Source organism: Uloborus diversus, chromosome 6, assembly GCF_026930045.1.
Source record: "Uloborus diversus isolate 005 chromosome 6, Udiv.v.3.1, whole genome shotgun sequence".
In the NCBI taxonomy this organism is placed as follows: Eukaryota; Metazoa; Arthropoda; class Arachnida; order Araneae; family Uloboridae; genus Uloborus; species Uloborus diversus.
The window spans coordinates 163,072,445-163,096,244 of record NC_072736.1 but is presented as its reverse complement, the minus strand read 5'-3'; the positions used below and the strand labels follow the sequence as shown (position 1 = coordinate 163,096,244).

The 23,800-nt window shown below is 31.8% G+C and overlaps 1 protein-coding gene across 1 annotated transcript in view; it reads left to right on the top strand.

Moving 5' to 3' along the window:
• The first annotated feature begins 7,224 nt into the window (after positions 1-7,224).
• LOC129225268 (26S proteasome regulatory subunit 6A-B) overlaps positions 7,225-23,800 on the top strand; it is a 36,948-nt gene continuing 20,372 nt past the window's right edge. Inside the window, exons 1-8 of the mRNA XM_054859852.1 lie at positions 7,225-7,331; positions 14,196-14,282; positions 14,359-14,484; positions 15,245-15,352; positions 18,590-18,652; positions 22,247-22,293; positions 22,384-22,474; positions 22,965-23,037. Of these exons, the coding sequence (XP_054715827.1) occupies positions 7,269-7,331; positions 14,196-14,282; positions 14,359-14,484; positions 15,245-15,352; positions 18,590-18,652; positions 22,247-22,293; positions 22,384-22,474; positions 22,965-23,037 (658 nt within the window). The 5' untranslated portion in view covers positions 7,225-7,268. The remainder of the gene's footprint in view (positions 7,332-14,195; positions 14,283-14,358; positions 14,485-15,244; positions 15,353-18,589; positions 18,653-22,246; positions 22,294-22,383; positions 22,475-22,964; positions 23,038-23,800) is intronic.

Here is a 23,800-nt window from a genome sequence, read left to right as displayed (position 1 = left end):
ATCAACCATCACATTTGTTGTATTGCCAGATCTGCAAAGTTAATACGTTTAAAATAGAACTTTTTTGCATCATGAAGCCGTAAGAGGGCACTGTAGTTTCGAAGATCATTTTTGCAAACTAGAGTTCCTATTATATGAAAATGAAAACTCTAACCGCCTAATTCACCGTTAACCTAACCATACGCCTTTAACCACGAGGTTCGTTAACTCGGCGTTGAGATTTTAACCACGAAGTGAAATATTTGGTATTCACCGGTCACGCACCGGCGAAAAAGGCCCCGGAGTTTCCCAACTTCGTGGTTTCTCAACTTTGCCAGCACACTACGCATCCTATTGGTCAATAATGATCACATGATTTTCTACGTTTTTTGTTTACATTTTGAACGACCGTTCGCTGTTGCTGTTTCATTCCGTGCTGCGTTGCAAAGTAAAGCGAGACGAAGATAGCATTTGCTCTCTTTGATTGGAAAAAAGTAATTGAACACAGTTCATTACCAAACAAAGCAAATAATATGATTTAAAGTTTTTCTAAAAAGTCAGCGGCGTAAGTACAAACGAGGAGTTAAAACTGAGTAGCCAATTGTGTAAATTCAAGTGTAAACAAATGTATTACTTTTGCTATTATTTCTTTGAATCTACGCATACACAATTACACAATTAGGGATGTAATTTAAACTTATTATAAAGCTTCGGAGATAGATAATTTTAATCTGCTTATCTCTTTTCTTAAAGAAACTAAATTTTTAGTGACAAATCATTTTATTCCAATAAAAGAAATATTATATCTGATTAAAAATATTATTTTAAACCTCTTTCATACCAGGATATCTCTAGTAATAATAATTTCAGATAAAACAAGTTCAATATAGATACATTATTATTATTTTTTATTAATCAATTTAATAAGAAACAATAAAGGACATTTTCAATGGTTTTCTTTTTATGGCTTATAAATATGCAACAAAAGACTTTTTTACTGCCTCATCAACATGAAGAAATGCATTTTTTTCCATAAAATTCAGTTTTAGTTACATTTTCTATGAATATTCAAAACGAATGATTGAAGTGTGCCCCGCTAGACATAACATCACAGACACGTTTTGGCATGGTATGTACTAGACTAGTCCGTATAGTTTAGTCAATATATCTTAACCATAAGTCAATAGTGGCGGAAATTAGCTTCTCCATCCGTGCCGTCTCACTTGGCTGTTTTTTGATACAGCCCATAAATTTCCTCTCTGATTCAAGTTCTGTGAATTCCCGAAACAGTCCAATACAGTAAGTTTGTTTTTTGAGCACAAATTGTTAATATGCTTCAAAATGGCACTGTGCGCTGCCTTTTGGAAAAAGCAACTTCCTTTACACCATAGTTTAGACGATTGAAAACATTTTTCAGGGCAGTATAACTTTGTAGCTGGTATTGTTCGTTATTCCTTCTACGAGAAGAGGAGATGTAGTCTCTTAAACCCAGAAACATTTTTTTAGGAGAGGTGCCCACTTAGGAGGTGTTATGACGCAGACTGCGCCATTAAAATTTTTAGGAGCATTTCTCTTTTTAGTGGGGGGGGGGGGGCTATTTTTGGGAGGGGGGATCTTTGTGATTTTTACGCGGGGTGAGCCCTTGCTCTTAGGGAGGGTGAGCACCCTGATTTTGGGCGGATACTTGGGCGCTTATTTGGTATAGTGCTGAAGAGGTTTTCCTTTGTTCTTTCTCACGTACTTGGATTTAAATCCATGAATCACAAAATCTGTTTTGTCAGAAAAAAAATCTTCTTAGTCTATGTTTTGTATTTCAATACTCATTTTAACCTTTTTTTCTCTATAAGAGACGTGAGAAGCTGTTTCTTGTACGGTTAACATCCTCTCCGCCAGTGTTCTAACAGCCTGTATCGCACTGTTGAAGGTGCAATATTGACACCAGCTTCCGCCGTGGCCCTGGAAATTTGTTCAAGGATTTATAACACTCATTCAATATAAAATTTTGTCTTCACGAGTCGAAGTTTATCCCTTTTGGTTGCATTTTCTAGTGCAATTGACTCGAGCATTTCCTGTTATCTGAAACTACTTTCATATCCTCTCGACACTTTTTGTACTCACTCCACAGATTTTACCTATTTCTTCTAACATCATTTCAGTGTTTTCTAAGCGCAATCTATTTATCACTAACTTTCTAAGCTGATATCCATGAGGCTAAAAATTATCCCCACAACAAGCGAGATACCAACATCGCGGAATACCTACCTCTTGGGCGGAAGAATTTCAAGATCTGCTACTTACCAGGTGAATAGGAACACCTACTACTTTGATAATAACTGCAATTTGAACTCGGCTGATTTGGAGTACTTCTTCAAATGAACATACACATGATAAAAAGAAAAATATGTTTCTCAATTAAATGCCACAATACTGTAATTGCGTGTCTCACAATTTTTACAATAACTTTACTTTCAAACATAATCAAAATAAAGTAGAAAATAATAAGATTTTTTAAGTTTTGGACAGGGCTGTGGAGTTGGAGGTTAAAAATTCCAAGAGTTGAAGTTGCATTCTCCCTCAAAAGCCTGCAACTCTGGCAGTACTAGTGGAGTCGAATTGATTTCGAAGAAAAGAAGTCAGAGTCTAATGCTCTTCTGTCATTTTCCCTCCAATTTCACAGCTGTGGTTTTTGACGCACTTGAATTAAGTTTCATACTAATTCACTACATTAATTTTTATAAAAGGAAACCATTATTTCTTTTTTATACGGCATTGCACTGAATGTAAAACAAGAATGAAGAATGCTTTCAAGTGCAAATGAATTTTTTAAAAAAAATATTTTACTTACTTTCCCTATTAAAAGTACAAAAAATTTTTTATGCTATACTGAAAGTTTACTTTCATGACAATATTTATAAATTAAAAAAAACTTTTATTTAATTCACTATTTCAATGAACATATAAAGCATAAAGAGCAATAGTGTACAGCTTTAAAAATAATTTATTCTGAAATGTTGAAATCTGTTACACAATATCTTTCACATTTGAACACATTGAAACATCAATTAACAAGTAAAGATATATCTAATGTTTTGACAAACGATTGTCATCAATGACTTTTTATTCAGTTCATTGATAATTGAATTTTGTTTGATTTCTTTTAATCACTTTAGTCAAGCCATGATTTTAATTTAATTAAGCTGTTTTAAATCAATTCAAATGCTAAGCAACATAAGTTACATTAAAATAATGAAGAACCCATTAAACTTGGACACCTTACTGTTGAATTAATGATATCAGAGCATAATTTATAGTTAGTAATTATAATTTTAACTGACAATCAGTTTTTTTTTTTTTTTTTTTTTGGTGTGTTTCGTGTATAAAATAACTAATAATATAAAACAAGTTACAGAGGCAAGTAAAATTTATTTCAGCTAATTGAGTACATAATCAGGATTTAATCTTTTAAAAACAAATACAAAGTAATACAATTGAAAATCAATTAAGATAAATTTAAACTTCCTTTTGACAGAGACACCAGTTATATGATTCCTGAGATAGATTGCAGCAAGTTGTAAATTTCAATATCCAGAGTCAATTCGGAATCAACTGGAAAACAAATTAAGTCAAAATGCTGATAAAAATAATTTTTTGAATTAAAAAAAAAAAAAAAAAACAAAACAAAAAAAACAAATCAGTTGTACCACAACTCTAACACACACTGGCAACAATAGCAGCACATTTAAAATTCTACACTATACCCAAAACATTAACAGGTTGTGTTAACATTATTTGCTGCTTTTTGTATATATTTGAAATTAGAAAATCTTCCAAGAAACTTTGAAATTTTAAAGAACTGCCACTATCTGTAATATAGTTTTTTGCCCTCATGTACAAGAACATTAAATTTAAGTCGTTGCCACTTTTGCACAAAATACAATTCTGTTTAACGAAGGGGCTTTAGGCAGTGCCATACGGAGTAGCACTTAGGCCAAACAAGGAGTACTTTCAACCATTGATATTCCGCTAAGTAGTATTTATCAATAGAGCTAAACAAAAATTCACTGACATACACGAGAAGGATTTTGAACTTATTGAAATATCAGTTTGGGATTTCAAGCATATACTTGTAATAATTTGTAAAATAACAGATAAAAAGGTCAAAACCAACACCCGACAAAAGTGGATGTCTTTATTTTTTTCAATCCATAAGCTCATTTCTCTTGCATTGAAAAAGGCGTTTCTTGTAACGCCGAAACCCGTGACTGCAGCAATCTGCAGTTTGCTTTTTGATGATGCTATTTCCTATTTTACTTCTTATGCACAAAGTTATTTATTTAATGTATAGTAATTTATTTAATTAAATTCAATTTAAAATTAAATGAGGGACCGCAAAGTCATTTTAAGACCAAATTTTACACCAGTCAAAGTAGTTTACAGTGTTATGCTTGAATACTTACTGGTGAAAATAGAAGAGACTCAATGGCATGATTTTGCGAACAGGGCTGTCTGAAGAGGGGACAAGGGATGCAATTGCCCCAGGTGACAAGATAAGAGAGAGCCCCATTAATTGAACCTTTTGCCACGTAGTACTTGAAGGGGTATTTTTCCCCTCCAATATAATTCCTTTTTAAAAATAGTTTCTGAAATGCTATGATATAGATTTATTCAGGCCTGGATCTACAAATTTTGGACCCCCTGGCACAAAATCTCTAGGGCCCCTCCACAGAAGCGAGCAGTGTGCATTTGCAACGTTAATAAGTCTGAGTGAGCTACTTTTTTTTTTTCAATTTCGTGCGTCGTCAGACCCCTTAAGGACATACCCTCCCCCCCCCCCTGTTGAGTCTGCGGGCACGCAGATCCGGGCCTTATTTAATATTTGTCTTTTATATCACATATGATCTGATGAATTCAGAATACATGTTCAATTAAGCAATAATTAATTTTAAAAAATGTTCAGAACTTTACTATTCTTTGTGTGAGGGGGGAGGGCAAAAGATGATTGCCATCTCTTCGGATGGCGTTGATGTGGCAGGGGCCATACAGAGATTATAGCATAGCATACGCTGACATTCATACAATGTAAAAATTAAGGGCTTTTTCAAAATTACTTTACATTCAACTAGTGTGGAACCAAGCTGCACTCAGGACGAGTACGTACTTGGTCAAATACAGAGTATCTTAAAAAAATAATAATAACCATTGACATAAATGTGAAGCATGTTACACTTATTGGAACATTAAAATCAATTTTGCACACATAGTGATATTTTTGAATTTGAAATTTAACTAAGCACCCCTCACAGATTTTAAGAAAAAAATTACAATTGTATTTTTTACTAATAATAAAGCTCAAAGTCTCTCTGTCAGGATCTCTGTGATGCGCATAGCAGCTACACTGTTTAGCCGATTTTCATGAAATTTGGCAAAGTTAGTTTGCAGCATGGGGGTATGCACCTCGAAGCGATTTTTCAAAAATTTGAATTTGTTCTTTTTCTATATCAAATTTAAGAACATTTTCCGGAGCAAAATTATCATAAGATGGATGAGTAAATTACAAAATTGTCATGACGTGGAATGGGAGAGCGAATGAACATAGCCAACTGACGAGAAATTCATCATCCTTTATTTGTAAATATACAGGGAACCAAATGACCTTTTAATTTTCTACTATGGACAAAGCCGTGCGGGTACCACTAGTTTAAAATATAGACAAAAAACTGAATGAAATGAGATGAAATTTCAACTAATTTAGGAATTTATTATAGCTTTTTTAAATATTAGAAATTTGCACATATAAAATATTTGTAGAGTAATAATAATAAAAAAAACTTTTGAGTGCCATATTTTTTAACTCTCCCACGTTTAAAACGAATGGTGGAAGTGACATATGCATATTAAAATTTTACTTTGCTTTACATGTTCAGTTTTTCTTAATTTTCATATACAATACAGTCATATTTTAAGAGTAAAACAGTAGTAAATGATTGCAAACTGAAAATTTAAAAAAAAATCCGTGAAATATTTCAAAACTACTCGGGATAAGCAGGAAACATAGTTAAAATTTGACCGAGTATACCAGAAATTGACCAAGCGGTACCGAGTACATACAGATTACTTGGTAGATATTATATGTCACACTACTTTCCAACTCAGTCACCAAATGTGCAATTATTAATATTGAGATTTATATGTCATACCACAACTCTGGAATTACTATTTTTCTGTTCACTGACATATCATTACTCGTAAAGCTGAAATATTTTGAATAAACTACGGAATAGGAATGGAAAGTGATGAAGTTGCATCTTTTAAAGCGCAAAAAACGACCGATCAAATCCAAACTGGGAATTTATGAACGAATACTATTGACATATACAGTACAGAACAGCAATAACATAAATAAAAACTTTCATTTATAGGAAATAAAAATATCTTACCTTCAAGCGAAGATCGCCTCGAACCGCCATTGCTTCTAATGTTTACTTGTAATGCGCATGCTCAGAAGGCAAACCAAGCCTTTAACCTTGCTCCGGAGCTTGGTTAGGTTTTTCAACCACGCAAGGTTTCGGAAACCTGTCAGCGCGTAGTTGAAGTTGACGGTGAATACGAAATCGGCGGTAACTCCGGGTTAAGGACCGGTTTCGGGCTTAACCGCGAGGTTTAGGTGGCCCCAGGTTAATGGTGAATTAGGCGGTAAAACCACTAAAAATGCAAGATATTATTCGCTTATTCTTTGCACATTCATTTTAAACGAATAAAATTACAATAAAGTATCATAAAAACATTTTTTTAGCTTAGGATTCAGGCACACAATGGGTCAGAAAATTTAATCTAATGAAAGGTGTAAAATGTGTCTTGCATGATGTTTGAGGGGAAGAGGGAAAATATTTAAATTTTGAGGGTGCAGACTTAAGATTGTATAAAAAATGCTGAGTGATAAGTAAAAAGAAAATGTTAGTATGTATCAATAATGGTTAGACGTGAAACCAAGATGCTTAAAGTCTAAAAAACAGAATGAAATGAATGAATTTTATGCAAAACAAATGATAATCTTTTTCATTTAGACCATGTCGAAGGAAAAACTTTCAAAACACGTCTTTTGTAAATTGAAAAAAGTTTGCAAGAACGAAGTGGTTCTCGATGCTCATATACCAACGATGACATCACATTAATGGATTTCATCGCTACATTTCTTTACTTCTCCTGAGCAGGAACGTACTCGGCCCTTATTTTGTAGTGCTTTGGTGGCAGCATAAATTTCTCTGAAGAAAAAAAACACAAAATCAAACATGGCAACTACAGAGAAACCTCCGAAAATTCCTGTCGAAGAAAAATCTGTGGAGGATAATGAAGTAAGTTATTTTAACAGTTATTTAATGGTTAGGATATGGTCTAGTTTTTGAAATGGTAAGATTTTTAGGTTGATTTTGTTGAACAGCCATAAGTTGTTCTCATGTGACGGAAGGGGATGCATGATGACTTGCATTTTATGTTTCTTTTTAAGTTTAAATATCTGTTGGGGTTTTTTATATATATTTTTTAGAAAAAAAAATAAGAGCATTTCGAAAAATTTCCATAGAAGTTGCAATTTTGTGTTTAAAAGTTCGTGTTTAATTGTTAGAAGATGTTTTCGAATCTTAATTGTTATAGGTCTTTTAATAATTTGTGGTTTTCAATGATTGTATCTTTTGCCGGCTGCGTCTGTTATAACTATTAGTGTGTGTTAAAAAGAGCCCTAAAATGTGATCACGAAAATTAAGGAATGTTTAGTAATCCGAATGCTGTCTCTTCGAGTGTCAATATCTTGTCAATGGTTGACGCTACTAAATGTCACTTCTTCATTGTTATCTGATTTTCTTTTCTTTACTTTTTAGTTTAAAAATAAAAAACATGCCTTTTTGCTTTGACTGAATAAATCAACACATATACACAAAAAAAAAGTTTAAATTTTCAATACAAAATGTGTACAAATTGTAAGTGTTTTTTTTTCTGCTTTTAGTATTTTTCTAAGAATATAAAATTCTGTCGTGTAAAAAAGTGAAAAAGTTCTGTAAACTAGAGTGATTCAAAAAAGCTTCTAGTATCAATTAAGTTCTCCCCCCCCCCCCCCCCGAGTACACTGCATGCTAAAAAGCTTTTAAATTCATTCCAATAGGATCACATTATAACGACAACATTAAATCAGGGTTGGCCGGATTGGACCCAATGGGGGTTTTTTTTTTGAAAAAAAAAAAAAACATTTAAATAAAATCTAAAGTTATCATAGAAACTCAAAATCTGAAACTTCACCATTCTTGGGATTCATCGTCTTTTATACTTCTCTTCAGAAAACACTGAATTTTAACTAGTTTTGCAATCTTTTCCACCCAAAGACAATTTTTATGCTTTGTCCATATGCTTATGCTGACATATGCTACAAATGCCCTACTTTTTTTTCTATTTAAAAAAAAAAAAGCTTTATTTGGGATTTTTTGAGTTTTATTTAAAATAGCCCTGGGTCCATGGGCTTTTTGCTAATCCTACCTTAAATATGCTGTTATTTGCGCATTTAGCATTATTAATTATTTTTTCAGCTCAAAGAGATTCATTTATTTCTCAATAAATATGCTATATTGGAGACATAGTAGGACTACAGAGTCTGAATTAAAATGTCAGACTCTCGCAATTTTAGAGACCCCGACTCCAACCGCTTTACCCGCTGCAAACACTGAGAGAATTGAGGTCTTTAAGGGAAAATGACTGACTCCGACTCTTGGAATTTTAAACCCCTAACTCCTACTCCTTCATCCCGAAATTAGTTTGACTCTCCGACTCTGCAGCTCCAGGACATAGGTATGTGCGTTAGGGTAGATAAAAAAAACCTTTTTTTTCGGAATTTCAAATCGGTCAGGGTGAGAAAAGTTGTTCACTAGCACTAAACACAATGTGAAATTTCAAGTTGGTCAGATAAAATCTTCATGCTCCACAAGGGGTCAAAGTTTGAATTTTGCCAAAAAATGCATTTTTTCTTCTTTACGAATACATTAATTTTTAATAACTTTTCGGATTGGCCGGGGTGAAAAAAGGTACCCAATAGGATGAAATACTAGATGTAAAATTACATTACTGTCCGATAAAATTTTCATGAGCCACATAGCGGTCGAAAATTTGCAAATCAGGCCCTAAAATCATCACGAATGAAAAAAAATCTTAGCTTTTGAAATAGACTACGGGTTGAAAAGTTGCTTCCAGTCTTGCATAATATAGACCAACGGCGTTCGCAGAAAATTTTTGGCTCTGCAGAATTTTTTCATACTGCTAACATTTTTTTTTTATGGAAATTTTTAAAAAAAATCTCAGTTTATTTCTGTTGAAGCCTTTTAAAGCATAGTGTGAAAAAAATAATGGTTTTGGTAGTTTTTTTTAGTTGGTGAAAAAAATAAGCACAAACTATACGTTAAAAAAATGATTTAAAGCACTTTTTTTTCTGTTTCATATTTGAATATAAATTTAATTCTTTATTCAAGGGTGAGTTAGGCAAAATAATTATTTGCAGAAAATGTTCCAGTTAGGATTTATGTTCGCAGAAAGCTTTTCATTTTATCCAAGTCTGGTTGCTTCATACTATTAAAACAATTCATACCCCCTGCAGAAAGCAATTTATAACGTGATTCGCTATTTACCAATCTCATTTTCATTAGAATGAGATATGTTAAGCCACAGCAAAGTTATATTAATAAAAAATCTTTATTGCTCAAATCAAAAATATAAAAAGGGAATAAACCATCCTACATTAAAACAAATTTTAAATGGAACAAAACCCTCAGAAACAAAGATTAAATACAGTATAAATATCCATGTTTCTATTTCTGTCTGTAGTTCTACAGCTCCAGTATGAATTACCATCCAACACTTATCCTTTCTTTTGGAATAATACTTTATAAAGTAAATTGCTTAAAATATGAACTATTTAGAACATGAACATATTAATTCGGATTAAGCATGAAGAAACAGCTAAAGGTATGTGGAAATCTTGGCGTAAAGTGTATGAACAAAAGCATTTGAGAACAAAGTTATATTTGCGAAGAACAATATATGCTTTGAAATATAAAGAATGAATTAACATGAAAGATTAGACTCAAAACATTGACAAATGGCAGATCTATTTTTTAATTTTATTAAAATACTCGAGTCCCAACCAAGCACAGTTCAAATGATCCATATGCGGTTTGCAAGCTTCAGGTTTCCGAGCCCTGCTCCAGGGTTCAAATTTTAATCCTGTGGATTTCCAACTGTTGAAAATCATTATGCTATATGCTTTTGAAATTCTCAGAGTAACGTCCCTTTACACCATTTCCTGTCAGGTGTTGATGTTTTTAAGAGTGCAAAAATGTCAGAATATTGAATATTTGGCTCATAATCTCAAAAGTTATTTCGCAAGTAAACTCTAATTCTTATTTTAGTCTCTATCAAATTTTAGTAAACAGTACATGGTCACTTAGATGTAAACTGAGGTGTTATATCAGGGTTGGCCGGATTGGACCCAATTGGGTTGGACCCAATGGGTTTTTTTGAAAAAACCCATTTAAAAAAATCCATTATTTAGCCCACTTTTGGGTTTTTTTAAATTTTTTGAGAAGTTTTTTAAAAAAGTAATTAATTTAAATACTTTTACAATTTAAACTTCTATTTTGTTTGTTCTTCACCACAGATAATGGACATAAAAAATGAATTTTGAACTTTAATAGTATTTCTTAACTCTTAACGGCATTAAAAATACTTCAAAGATTTAAAAAATATATATTTAACTTTTATCTTTAACTGGTCAATAAATAACTCAAATTATCTTGACTAAGTCCTGTCACGTCTGGTTTTCTCAATATTTGTAGATTGTACAGAGGAAACTACTCTAGCTAAAAGGCTTTCATGTGAATTATTTTCTGCAACCCGGCACGTCACAAATTTCGAATTAACAAGTTATATTTTTTTTAGAAATTAACAGGTTTTACAAATGGTCGGACAGAAAACAGAATAGGATGTACAGTATTTTCATTATCTTACAAAAAAGTTTAATATTTCTTAATCTGTACACAGAAATAGAAAAACAGGCAACATAAAATTCAAAGAAATGTCTTGATTAAGCTGGAATTCAGTAAATAGAGATTTAAACTACTTGAGGTTCTACAGTAGTTTTGCATAAAAAAATGAAATACAATAAAGTAAAATGCAAAAAAAAAAAAAAAAAAAAAAAATAGTAGTAATTAAAAACGAACAATAGATTTTATCACTCAAGAAGCAATTTTGCTTTAACTGTTGGTAATCATGGAAACTAAAAAATCTGAAACTTCACCATTCTTGGGTTTCGTCGTCTTTCATACTCTTCTTCAGAAAATGCTGAATTTTAACTAGTTTTCCAGCTTTTTTTACCCCAAGACAATTCTTGTGCTTTGTTCATATACTTCGCTACAATATGCTACAAGTACCCTACATTTTCCCTAAAAAAAGTCAAAAAAACCCACATTTCTTTTAAAAAACCCAGCTTTAGTTGGGTTTTATTTAAAAAAACCCAAAAAACCCTGGGTCCATGGGCTTTTTTAAAAAAACCCGGGTTTTTGCCAACCCTGTGTTATATGAGTTTCTAGCTACAAATGAGCTTTGAAATTCTATTAATCGATTGAGATACTTGAAAGAGGATTTGAAAAATGTTATCGATCCTGTTATAAAAAGGAACAGCATCTTCGCCTGTCAAGAAAACTGGCAACGATTTGAGATGAAAGATACCACGTACAGCAACTGGCCCTGAGAAGAATAATGAAAGCAAGAGAACTAACTAAATCCTTAGTCAGTGAGAAAATTTGTTATTCCGGCCCTCAACTTTGATGCAAATGACTACGCAAACCTTGTTAACTTGCAAGAAATTGAAAAATGTAAGCCACCTATTACAAAAAACATTGTAGATTCTGAAGTTTTAAATGGACTATTGGAGCAGGAACGCAAGCTTTAATATTTCCACTCCTAACTTTCCATGTCATGCTCAAGCAACAGAGAGTGATAGGTTAAAATAGTAACAGAATCGGCAAGTATAAAGTCTGTAGAGAGGAACATCGACATGACTTAATTTTAGCCAAGATTCAGTCACTAGAAAATATGAATAATTTCAATATGAATTCAGAGTTCTCTGTCTAATTTACCAAATATTTTCTGCTTGAATCTGTAGAGCTTTCTCTTTCTTCCTTTTTAAAAAATTTTACTCAACATTATTTTACTCACTAGTGATTTATTTATAAAATGTTATTTACTGAAATAATGCAAAGAAATATTAATTTTTTAGGGCTCTTGCCTGTACTTGTATTTATCTGAAATCTAAATATAACATGTTATCATAGTTATGTGTATATTTTAGAATGTGACTTTTCTTACATTCAAAATCTTGCATATGTCTACCAAAAAAAAAGAAAAAAAAATCAAAATACTAGGAATTTTGACTCACATATTTGTTTTAGTTTAAAGAACGTAATCATTGGCAACTTTTTGGTCCATGGTTGATTAAAAAATTATGCACTCAAAATGAAAAAAAAAATTTTTTTTTTGTTCAATTTGCGAACTTTGACCGCCAAGCGGCACATGAAGATTTTACCTGTGATATTCTTTTCGGTACCTTTTCCCACCCTGGACAATTTGAAGAGTTATTAAAAATTAATGTATTCGTAAAGAAGGAAAAATGCATTTTTGAGCTCAATTTGCAAACTTTGACCACCTTGTGGAGCATGAAGATTTTATCTGTAATTGTTTAGTCCTAGTGGACAACTTTTCTCACCCTGGTTGCTTTGAAATTTTGAAAAAATCATTTTTCGATCCACCCTAGAAACCACTTTATTCATGTTTTTTAAAGCCTAGTAAACGAATTTCAGGAAGTGTCAAGGCACCTAGATTTAAATTCTTATATTTCTAACACTGTACAATGCTTTAAAAATGCTTTTGTATTCAAAATTTAAAAAAAAAATTTTTTTTTGACTCAAGTATGCCTTTCTCAGCATAATTTAAACCTCTTGGTACAGTGGTACCGATCTGAAGTTTTACTCATGTACTTTTAGTTGGAGGTTAATTTAATTAAAATTGTATTACATATGTTTTGGAGTTCATGGAGCCTGTTTTGTAACAAGTGCTAGATTTTCCTTTGACTTGTTGACTTTCCACCTGCCAATGTTTTTTTTTTTAACTTGACTAGGGGGCTCTGCCCCCTGCTCGCTAACGCTCACCATAAAGAGATAACATTAATAATGATCCCAAAAATTGCTGAATTTGGTGCTGTATGCAGTATTTTAATTTATTAGTGGCTACAAAATTTGAAAGTACAGTAGAATACCTTTATAACGCCGACCTATATAATGCAATTCTCTATAAACCGCACAATTTTTCAGATGTGAACAATAACTTTTGCAGTTAAAAAAGCCCTCTGTTCTGCCTTGCAAACATAAAAATTGTTAACCAAATTAAATTTGAAAACAGTTTTTCATCTTTCTATCTTAATTCAAAGAGTTAAATGAAAATTAGAATTCTGAGTTTTAAAAAAAATACCAGATCACTCTTGAAAATGAAGCTGTTATTAACCATGAAGCTAGCATACGTGAAGGATAATTCATTTTCTTTTGATTGCGAAAAATATTTATTTGGGAATGAATAATTGTAATATTAGTGTTTTAATGCAGTTAAACTCATTCTGAAATGCTAATATATAGATATATTCTGAATATTAGTTTCACAATATGTGAAATGATCTATGTAATGCAAAAACCTGTATAACGCAAAAGCTCTAGTCCCAAGGTGTGCGTTGTAACGGTCTTTCTTCTACTGTACTTTTATCTTCTTAATAATGCTAAGTACTAATTACACAGTGCACAAAAGTACAAACGTATTTCTAAAAACATGTTTTTACTTGTATTAAAAGAACATTTTTTTTTTGTAGAAAAGTAATTGTGATGTGGGTTATAAACCTAAATATACTAGATATGTTCCACTTAGAATAAAATATCACATAAAAAACATTTTAAGCACATAGTTAAAAATTCATACCATAATTGCCCCTTTTTCATGCAAAGATTTTTCAATTGGTCAATCAAGAATAAAATTTTGTTTAACTGATTTTTTCTTAAACTTCTTTGCCCCTTTCTTGGGGGAAAAATTATATCATTTTTAAACGTATTTTATAGTAATATTTAAATCGTTTCGATTTTTAGCCTGAGGAACCAGTTGCGGAGGAAGTCTTGCGAATGTCGACAGATGAAATCATCAGTCGTACTAGGTTGATGGATAATGAAATTAAGGTAAATAATGCAAAAAAATTTCTTTGTTTTTAGTATAAAAAAGAGTTTTTTTAAACCCTTTTTGTTGGTTTTTTAGATTATGAAAAGTGAAGTAATGAGAATCTCCCATGAACTTCAAGCTCAGAAAGAGAAAATAAAAGAAAATAATGAGAAAATTAAAGTCAATAAAACCCTTCCGTATTTGGTCTCAAATGTAATTGAGGTAGGTAAATTTTTCTTTCAGCTTTATTAGTGTTTGGATGTATGTTTTTAATGTATCTACTATTTCATTTGTGAGTGTGTACTGATAAAGTTACAATTTGGTTCTTTAGTGAAATTTTTATAGCTAAGTTTTAATGTTTTAAATTCATAAGATAAAATAAATTATATTTTTTCTGAGTTAAGTAAGTCAAAAATTATATTTTTTCTGAGTCAACCTAGTACAGTAGTAAAATATGCTTTTTTTTTGGTAACTTGATTGATAATCGATTCTCTTAAACTTATATAATTTTGATCTTAAAATTTTGAGAATTTAACTATCTGTTAAAAATTATATGTGCTGTATGTAAAGATTTCTGCCTAAGTTTGCAGTGTGGCTTATATCCTAGCTGTAATAGTACAACAAGTTTTTCAATGTTTATTGACATACAAGATAACACAAGAAAGATGTACAGCACAAAGAGAGAAAATCACACCCAGGGCGCTGGTGGAAATCAAACCCACAACCTACAACTTAGAAGAGGAGTCTTCTAACACAGAGCAACAAAGGCCCCAACATTCACTGTTTATTAATTCAAAACTTGATTATAAACATTAGAGCAATAAGATTATTTACTTTAGTTGTAGTTTAATTTGCTTTTCTAAAAGAAAAAAAAATAGTTTTGCTCAACATTAGTTGTGTAAACTGTTAATTAAAATCTTTCATTTTAAGTTTTTCCTTTCAAAATTCTTAGAATGTAACACTTTACATTACATTTTAATAGCTTCTTGATGTTGATCCTCAAGAACTTGGTGAAGAAGATGGTGCTAATGTCGATTTGGATTCACAACGAAAAGGAAAATGTGCTGTTATTAAAACATCTACCAGACAAGTAAGTAATTGTATGGCTGCCCATTGCATTCTAGCATTTCTTCTTTGTTGGGCAATGATTTTTTTTTTTTTACTGGTGCCAAACTGGTGTTCTTTACTATTTATATTACTTTTCGTTACTATTAATATTTTTTATTGATGCAATTTTATGTGATTTTATATTGTTCGTACTTTAATGTTTTTTTTTTCCTTATATCCTTTTGCATGTTACTATTTTATTATTTTCCACAATATTACTACTTGTAGTCCTGATAACTTAACTTGTAGTTTTATAAATAATGTTCCTAAATGAAGGCATGATATTAATTTTTAATCAGAAAGAAAATTTATGCTTGTAAGTTATCTTGAATTTAATTTCTTGCTCAAAAATATAATTTTAACTACCTGAACACACAACATTAGTACACTAGCGTCTTCTATCTTTGATATAAATATATATATTGTTGCAAAATATACAATAATTTTACATGCTGTTAGAAGATTCTGAAAAAAAAATCACTTAAAACCTTCATAACCTCTTGTCACAAAACTTGAACGCTTCAGTCATATTTCCAAAATTGCATTCTATGATGTCACATCCATCTGGAAATCAACAGTTATTCCTTCTCTGGTTTACTCTGTTTAGACGTTGATGTGAAAGGATTCTTATTTTCCGAACAGGGTTCGTACGGGTCATGAAAATCCTGGAAAGTCATGGGAAAAAAAATAAGCGAATTTCAGACCTGGAAAAGTCATGGAAAATTGAAATTTTCATCGAAAGTCATGGAAATTTATTTCAAGTCATGGAAAAATGTCTTGGACAAAGAGAAAGTAACGGTAACTAAAAGAGCATTAGAAATCTTGAATGATTTAACACTATAGCACATAAAAGCTATTAAAAGTGGAAAATTGAACGATCCCAAAATCATATCTGAATTTTAAAATCTCATTGCATCCACTTCTGTCGCAGCCACTTGCCTTTTTTTGAGATGTGATTTTTCTGCTTGGACGTCACTGATTTTGAATAAACTGTTATTTTCAACACTTCTTATGTTTCATATTCTGTAGTAGCAGACTTGCACGTTCATGGTTTTGCCACGCCCACTCAAAAAAGGCAATTCGATTGCATCCAAGTTCAATTCCATCACTCATAAGAACATTATTATTAAATTTATCAGAGTTTATCTTAATTTATTGAAGATTTTAGAAAATAAAGATCTTTAGTCTGGCGATAGAATACAGAAAAAGAGGAATTCTAACACTCTAAAAGAGTAGTGCCCAACATACGGCCCGCAAAACAAATCCATGCGACCCACTGCTATGCTCAATGTCAGGATTCTAACATGTTCTGGAATTTCTGAACCTATTAATTTATATGCTCTTGAAAATGTGCAAATGAGTAAACAAAACAAGTATACTTTTAAATCAGAAGATTGAAAAAACAATTCAGTAATGAATCAAAAAAGATCTGGTTTAGAAACTTAAAGAACTAAACTATGCGGCTTTACTTTAAAGAACCAAAATACTGTCAAGTTACGTGGATGATTAAATGCTCTGTTGACACTAAAAGGCAACTTTTGAAGCAAATTTATTGAATCTTAGTGATGACTCACTCATTCAACCTTTGTCCCTTTCAATATCATTCTGCCTGTTTATATAAAAAAAAAATGTTACATATTTAAGCATCATCATATTCGTTTCACTGCACTTTAACTTTACTTAAATTTTTATGATGAAGACAAATAAGAATAGTTTAGTTTTTTAAGTGTACACTTTTATTTTTTCCATTACGAGTAAGTGCTTCAATGAGGCTGTGGCATTCATGTAGACGTTTTGTTACTACTCATTTCCAAAAACTAGTAAGTTTGAGATTAAGTGCTATTCTCTTGGTGTAACACGGTCATGAAAATTTTCATTGAAGTCATGGAAAAGTCATGGAATTTTTTCATCCAAAAAGAGTATGAACCCTGTCCGAAGCCAGTTTCTCTAATTTGTGACTTTTGAATAAGTTCATTGCTGCTTTAGTCAGGGCTGCCCATGGCAACTAAAAAGGCAACTGAAGCTCCTATTTTGAAGCTAAGGTGGCTATGGCAACTGTTTTAGCCAAAATGTGGGCAAAAACAACGATCTTGCAATCAGTTGTTAAAAACGGCGACTATTTTAGAGAAATAGCGACTGAAACGTTTAAAAAATCTGAATATTTTGATAAATTTTTTCCTTCAGTGAAAAATTGCAACATTTTTTTTTCTTCTGTAGTATTGAAAATTTGAATAATAAGTCTTCACCTGCTTTAGAAAAAAATATTGACATGTTTTGGTGTTTTTTTTTAATTGTTTTTTTAAATAAACCTTTTAAAAAGTAGAAAAATGAAGTGTTTAAATCAGGAATGTGCAATTTTTATGCTTTATTGCCGATTGTTGTTTTTATGGTCTCAATATCACAATTTTTGTAAAGACTTGTAGAAATTATAGTAGTTGGCGACTACAATGTTTTTTAAAAACTTTTATACTGAATGAATGTTGATAAAATCTTGCTTTTTAATTTCTTGTAGCTTTATTACATCGATTTTTTGAAATTTAGCTTTGATTTCCACACCGTTGAAAATATCGCAATTCTTTTAATGTTATTTAGTATTAGTGAGACTGTATAAAATTATACCAGAATCTATCCTTGTTTCTTAAGTGTTCATTCAAAAGATTGAACTAAAGTTTGAAAAAGTTGTGTTCTATTGGGTTTCTTTTTTCTGCTGACTGTTTTGGAAACTTTTTCATGTGACAAGCTACTAAAGCAATTAGTTTTAGTTATGGCAACCCTACTTTAGTTGAAGGAAGGAGAATTCGTATATTGGCACCAAGCCAATAATTGTTACTTTCCCTACCTCTATTTTAAAATTTGAAGGCTTTTAATCCTCCACTCATTAGAGTTCAAGTCATTAGGACCAAACTGCAACTAAACCAAACCGACACTCAGTGATTTAGTTTGGGAAGTAAGCAGATTCTTCCCACATGGAAAAAGCAAAATCCAACTTTTTTTTTTTTAGCACCATGCCATTTTATATACATAGGTAATATTTTGTATGTTTTACAAGATGTACAAATGTTTGAAAACTTTAAAATGCTGATGGCTTTAAAATTTTAGATTTTTATGTGATGAATTTATTGCATTTTATGTTTCTGAGTTTATAAATATAGTCTGCTCTTTTCTTTTATACTTGTCAATATTGAGTTGATGTGTTTTTTTATAAGAAATTCTTTTTCAGACATACTTCTTACCTGTCATTGGTCTAATTGATGCTGAAAAGTTGAAACCAGCAGATTTAGTTGTATGTATATAAAAATATTTCTTTTGCTGTTGGGAATGTGTAAAAGAGTTATTTCCCTCCTTCATTTTCAATCCAGCAACAAAACTGAATGTATTTTTTTCTATTCTTGTATTGATTTAAGGAAAACATGTTGGTTGAAATCAGTTTTCTTTTCATTTCTTAAAATTTGCTATTCTTCATGTTCTTTCAACAACAGAAGTTTATGAGTAAAATAATCACAAATACATAACTGCTATTTCTTAAATGAAAAAAATGAGTTACTATCATAAATTTTAGGTTTTGAAAAATTATGTTTTTTTGTTTTCATGCATACATTCTTCTATTTATGTAATTCTTTATTAAATGTACACATTTTAAGGTTTACGTAATTGCTCTAATTTGTCGGTGTTAATCATTGTACAGCATTTCCAGTTTGTGTACTGTTTAGTAGTGTTCCCGCTAGACCGTTTTTGAAGGGCGCAGCGCCCTGCCCTTTTCCATATCAGCAGAATGCGCCCTGCCCTTCTTTTAGATCGCGAAATGCGCCCTGCCCTTTTTAAAAATAAGAAATTGCACCTTTTGTTTTTAAAAAGATGCCTCAACTATTGTTTCGACCTGCCGCGATTTCGGGGCAATTTTATTTGTCCAGCGATTGTCTGCAAAAGCGCCCATGTCTTATCCTTATTCCCAGAATTTCACCTTGAAAACGGCCCCATAAACAAAAGGGGAAGCAAATACCTAGGGGAAGAAGGGATGAGATTCTCAGAATTCAAAGAGGCTTATCAGTAGGAAACAAAGGCATGTTCTTCCCTTCTACTGAAGGTTGGTTTTTGAAAGGTTGTGGGAAGGAGTGGGGTCTTCTGGGAAGGGAGAGATCTTTGCTTCATTCCTTCCCATCCTTGATCTTCTGAGAATCAACAATGACAGAGGGAATAGGACAATTTCCTAACATTTCAGCCCTTTGTGTCCGTTTTTCGTCTGCACGTGGAAATTAGGCTTAGCTAATTATAGCGCATTGCTAGTGATTGTGTAGCAATCTTTTCACATCTGTTTCTGGAAAGTTAACTTTCTGATTGTTTCCTAAGAAGAACATAGTACAAAGCTTACTGGGCTAAAATGCAAGGGTATCTTTTTAATATCTCGGATTTTTAACCCTATCCCCCTCCCCCCCCAAAAAAAAAACCGTTTGAAATGGAAACATCGCATTGACTGGACGTTCATTCAATTCTTTCCTTTTTGCTAAGTATTTTTATTATCTTTGTATATGTGTGTGACTCATATAACAGATTATTTAAAACACTTATTGACATAATAAAAAGCATACTTTTGACTTACGTGTGCTTTTTTTCTAACTGAAATAATCTTGCACTGTTTCTTTTTCATTCATAAATATTATACAATTGATTTTTAAAAAAATTAAAATGGCAAAATATTAAATTTTCACAAAAATTGTCTGAGATAAAAATCTTAGCTTGGCCCAAGCTGCTTATGCATTGCATTGCATTTAGAAGCGCATACATCTGTGAACACATTTGTGTTATGAATTTGAACGACTCCAAGACTAGGAAATAGAACTCAAATAAAATCTTTTTAGTTTTGCAACTTGCTACCACTGCATTTTTGAAGAACTGCACACAGTATTTTAAGTTAATTATTCTATTTGAAGTGTACTATATTTAAAAAAGGAGAATTTACACTCATCACAATTTTGATGTCTACTAAAATACTTAATGGCACAATGCACATTACTAGGCAGTTTCTTTGGTAGGAAGGGGGGATCAGTTATTAAATACTGTTCTTCTTAAATTAAAATTCAAAGGGTTTTGAAATGCCTAGAACTTTTTTTTTTACTCTTATAGGTAGTTAAAATTATGGCCTGAAAAGTGTTGAAAAACACCCAAAGCCAAGTTTTAGCATTAGCTAAATGTTCCTATGGACTGTGGAAAATGTGCTTAGCTTAGTTGGCATTTGTGTGTGAGGGGGAGCTAACCCTATTCTGAACACAAGTGCGTTTTCAGGATCAAATCATATTTAATACTAAACTCAGTGGTGACGGCGATCAAGGGAGGGGGGAGGTCACAGTGCAGACTAGACTGTTTGAATTTTTGCAACGTGTTTTAAGTGTTATTTCTCCTCTTAATTTTTTTTTTTTTGGGGGGGGGGGGAGGGGCGCTCAGTACTTTTTGAGTGGCGCATCATTTGTCTTGGATGGGGGGGGGGGGAGACGCCGCGTTGAAATCGTGTCCTTTTTTTAAAAAGTGCCCCTTTCAAAGGCCAGCACCCTACCCTTTTTTTTCCTAGAGTGAACACTACTGTTTAGACAAAAAATTAAAGGTATTGCAAAGTTTTTTGTATCAATTTGGATTGATGTTTCAATGTTTTCTATTTAAAATATATGCACAAGGATGATTATTCCTTTTGTATTACTCAATTTTGAAAATATCTATTTTTCATAACTCATTGTTTGTGTATAATTATTATTGTCTTTTTTTTTTTTTTTTGAGTAAAAACATTTTAAGATTAATTAATGCAGGTACTGGCAAATGAGGTGCTCTTCATGAAAAATGTGTCAGATATTACTATTCGTGTTGTACTCCGGGGAACCTTGATAGGAGGTCATGGATGGATCATTGTGACCTCCCCCCTCTTCCCTAAAAAAAATCTGTTATTTGCTGTATTTTTTCTGATAATTGAGCAAATTTGGAGAAAATTTTATATTACTACATGTTTTTTTATGTGCAGTCAAGCTCACTAAATGGAATAGCCTATTTGCCAAGAAAAAGTATTCTAATAAGCAGGATATTCCATTATCCGGGATCAAAGTGATCTGTTATAACGGCTTGGTACTGGTTACTACATTAAGCAGGATATTCTTTTAACCGATAACTCCAATAAGTGGACTTGACTGTACAGTGAAGCACCGCTTATATGTTTTTCAAGGGACTGCATGAAAAAAGCTTATAAATAAAAAAAACATATAATAGATTAAAGTTAATATATATATTGGACTCTGCAGTGACCAATTTTGAAAACGTATAAAAGATAAAGGTATAAACGGTACTTCCCTATATATGATCAGTTGTTTTTAAAAGAGGACTTTGTTTGCCATTTATTTGCTGTAATCACGTGTATCTACAGAAGCATTGTCCGCTGTCACTTGAAGTAAAGTTCTTTGGTCATTTATCAAAATTATCTATCACTATTCATCTTTTTCAATTTACCTGCAGAAATAATTAGTTTTGCATTCTTATTAATTAAGAGTAATTTAAGTCTTAATTCAACTTGTTATTTAAGTCTTGTTTGGGACTCACCTGATTGTACATATACCATATGATCCTAAAAGTAAATTTTCATGGAATATAAGCCTCTTTTTTACAAAGAGTGAAATAGTTCCACACCCCTGAATGTCCCCCCCCCCCATTTTTTTACATCTCTTGTTTGGGTGCATCAGATTTTGTTATTTTTACTATTAGTTTTTGAATCACAGTAAAGCGTATCAAAGAGTAACCAATATTTATTTGGATCAAGTTCATTTGTCATTACAGTGAAAAATGTTACAAGATTTTGTGAATTGCTTATGTTATCCAAAATAATTTTACTTTCTCTTCATGATAGGGTGTAAATAAAGATTCATACCTCATACTTGAAACTTTGCCGCAAGAGTAAGTGTTTAAGTCTCTTTAAATTTTCATTTATTATTCTTATTATTCAATAATAAATTATTGTTTTTAATTGTAAATGTCTTTCCTTAGGTATGATTCTAGGGTTAAAGCAATGGAAGTAGATGAAAGACCTACAGAACAATACAGTGATATTGGTGGATTAGATAAGCAAATACAGGAGGTAATCTTTATTTATGTATTGTTATTACTGTGAAATCCCATTACAGCAAAAAACCAATACAACAGAATATCTGTTTCAGTAAAATAAATTTTCAGTTCCAATTACTACAGTTACAATAACCTCACAATACAATCACAATTATCCCCAATCACAATTACTACTTATTTTACCCAATTACAATTACTTCAGTGCCATTACATTTGCTTAAATTTCATTGCAACTAAACTCCTGCTACAACGAATAAAATTTGTGGTCTCTAAAAGTTCTTCTTAACAGAATTTCATTATTATTATTTATAGCATTTGTATAGCTAATTTGTTTCTGGACACAGAGTAAACTGTTTGCTACTGTTTGAAAAATTTGCAAATACTTTGAATTTCTGCCACATAGTGTAAATATTTTTTATGTATTTCTCTGCATTTCATCTTTCTGAATTCATTTTTAGTTTATGAATTTCCATTTGAAACTATATATTTATTATGATTTTTAGTTGATTGAAGCTGTAGTCCTTCCAATGACACACAAAGAAAAGTTTGAAAATCTCGGAATTCAACCACCCAAAGGTACGTTATTCACAAATAATTCTCATGATTATCAGTAGTGATGTTCCAGACATCCGTATCCGCGGATATCCGAGGGGAAATAAAGATCTGTATCCGTATCCGTTACTTTTTTTACGAATCTTAAGCGGATCATTTCTATTCTAAAAAATTTTAAATATTTGAGTTAAAGACTCTTAAATTCCGTTTAAATTAGGTTTTATTCCCTATTTAAATTATAAGGTATCGTTTCAGAAGCCAATTCCCCCCCCCCCCCCCCCCCCCCCCCCCCCCCCCGTTGCAAAAAGGAAGGGTAAATAAGTTTTAAAAGTGTATCAGTGTGTCTTTTTGCGGCATCGTAGCTCCTAAACAGATGATTACCGGAGGTATTAATTAAAAACCAACTTAACGTTTTTCACAATTATGGTAGTAAAAATTTACCCGTACGTTAAAAATGTTGGCCCTAGTTAAAAGAACGAAGTTTTCTGCATTTGATATTTATTTGAAATTTCCAACTTATATACAGTAGAAGCTATAATCTTGTTAAGTGAATTTTAAATGCAATCCTAAGCCTTTATACGCGTGATTGGTAGCGATTTCATAGTCAAAAGATGAGAAAAAGCTCAATACTTTTAAAAATTTTACCTGCTGTCAGTTCATATTTGTTAACAAATGTGTGTTCTGACCCTCTGGGACATGTTTTGTTTTTTTAATTTTTAATTTAATATTAGTTTTTGTTATTGATTTGGGGTTTCTGTTATTCTTCATTTTTCTCTCGGCATCCTTC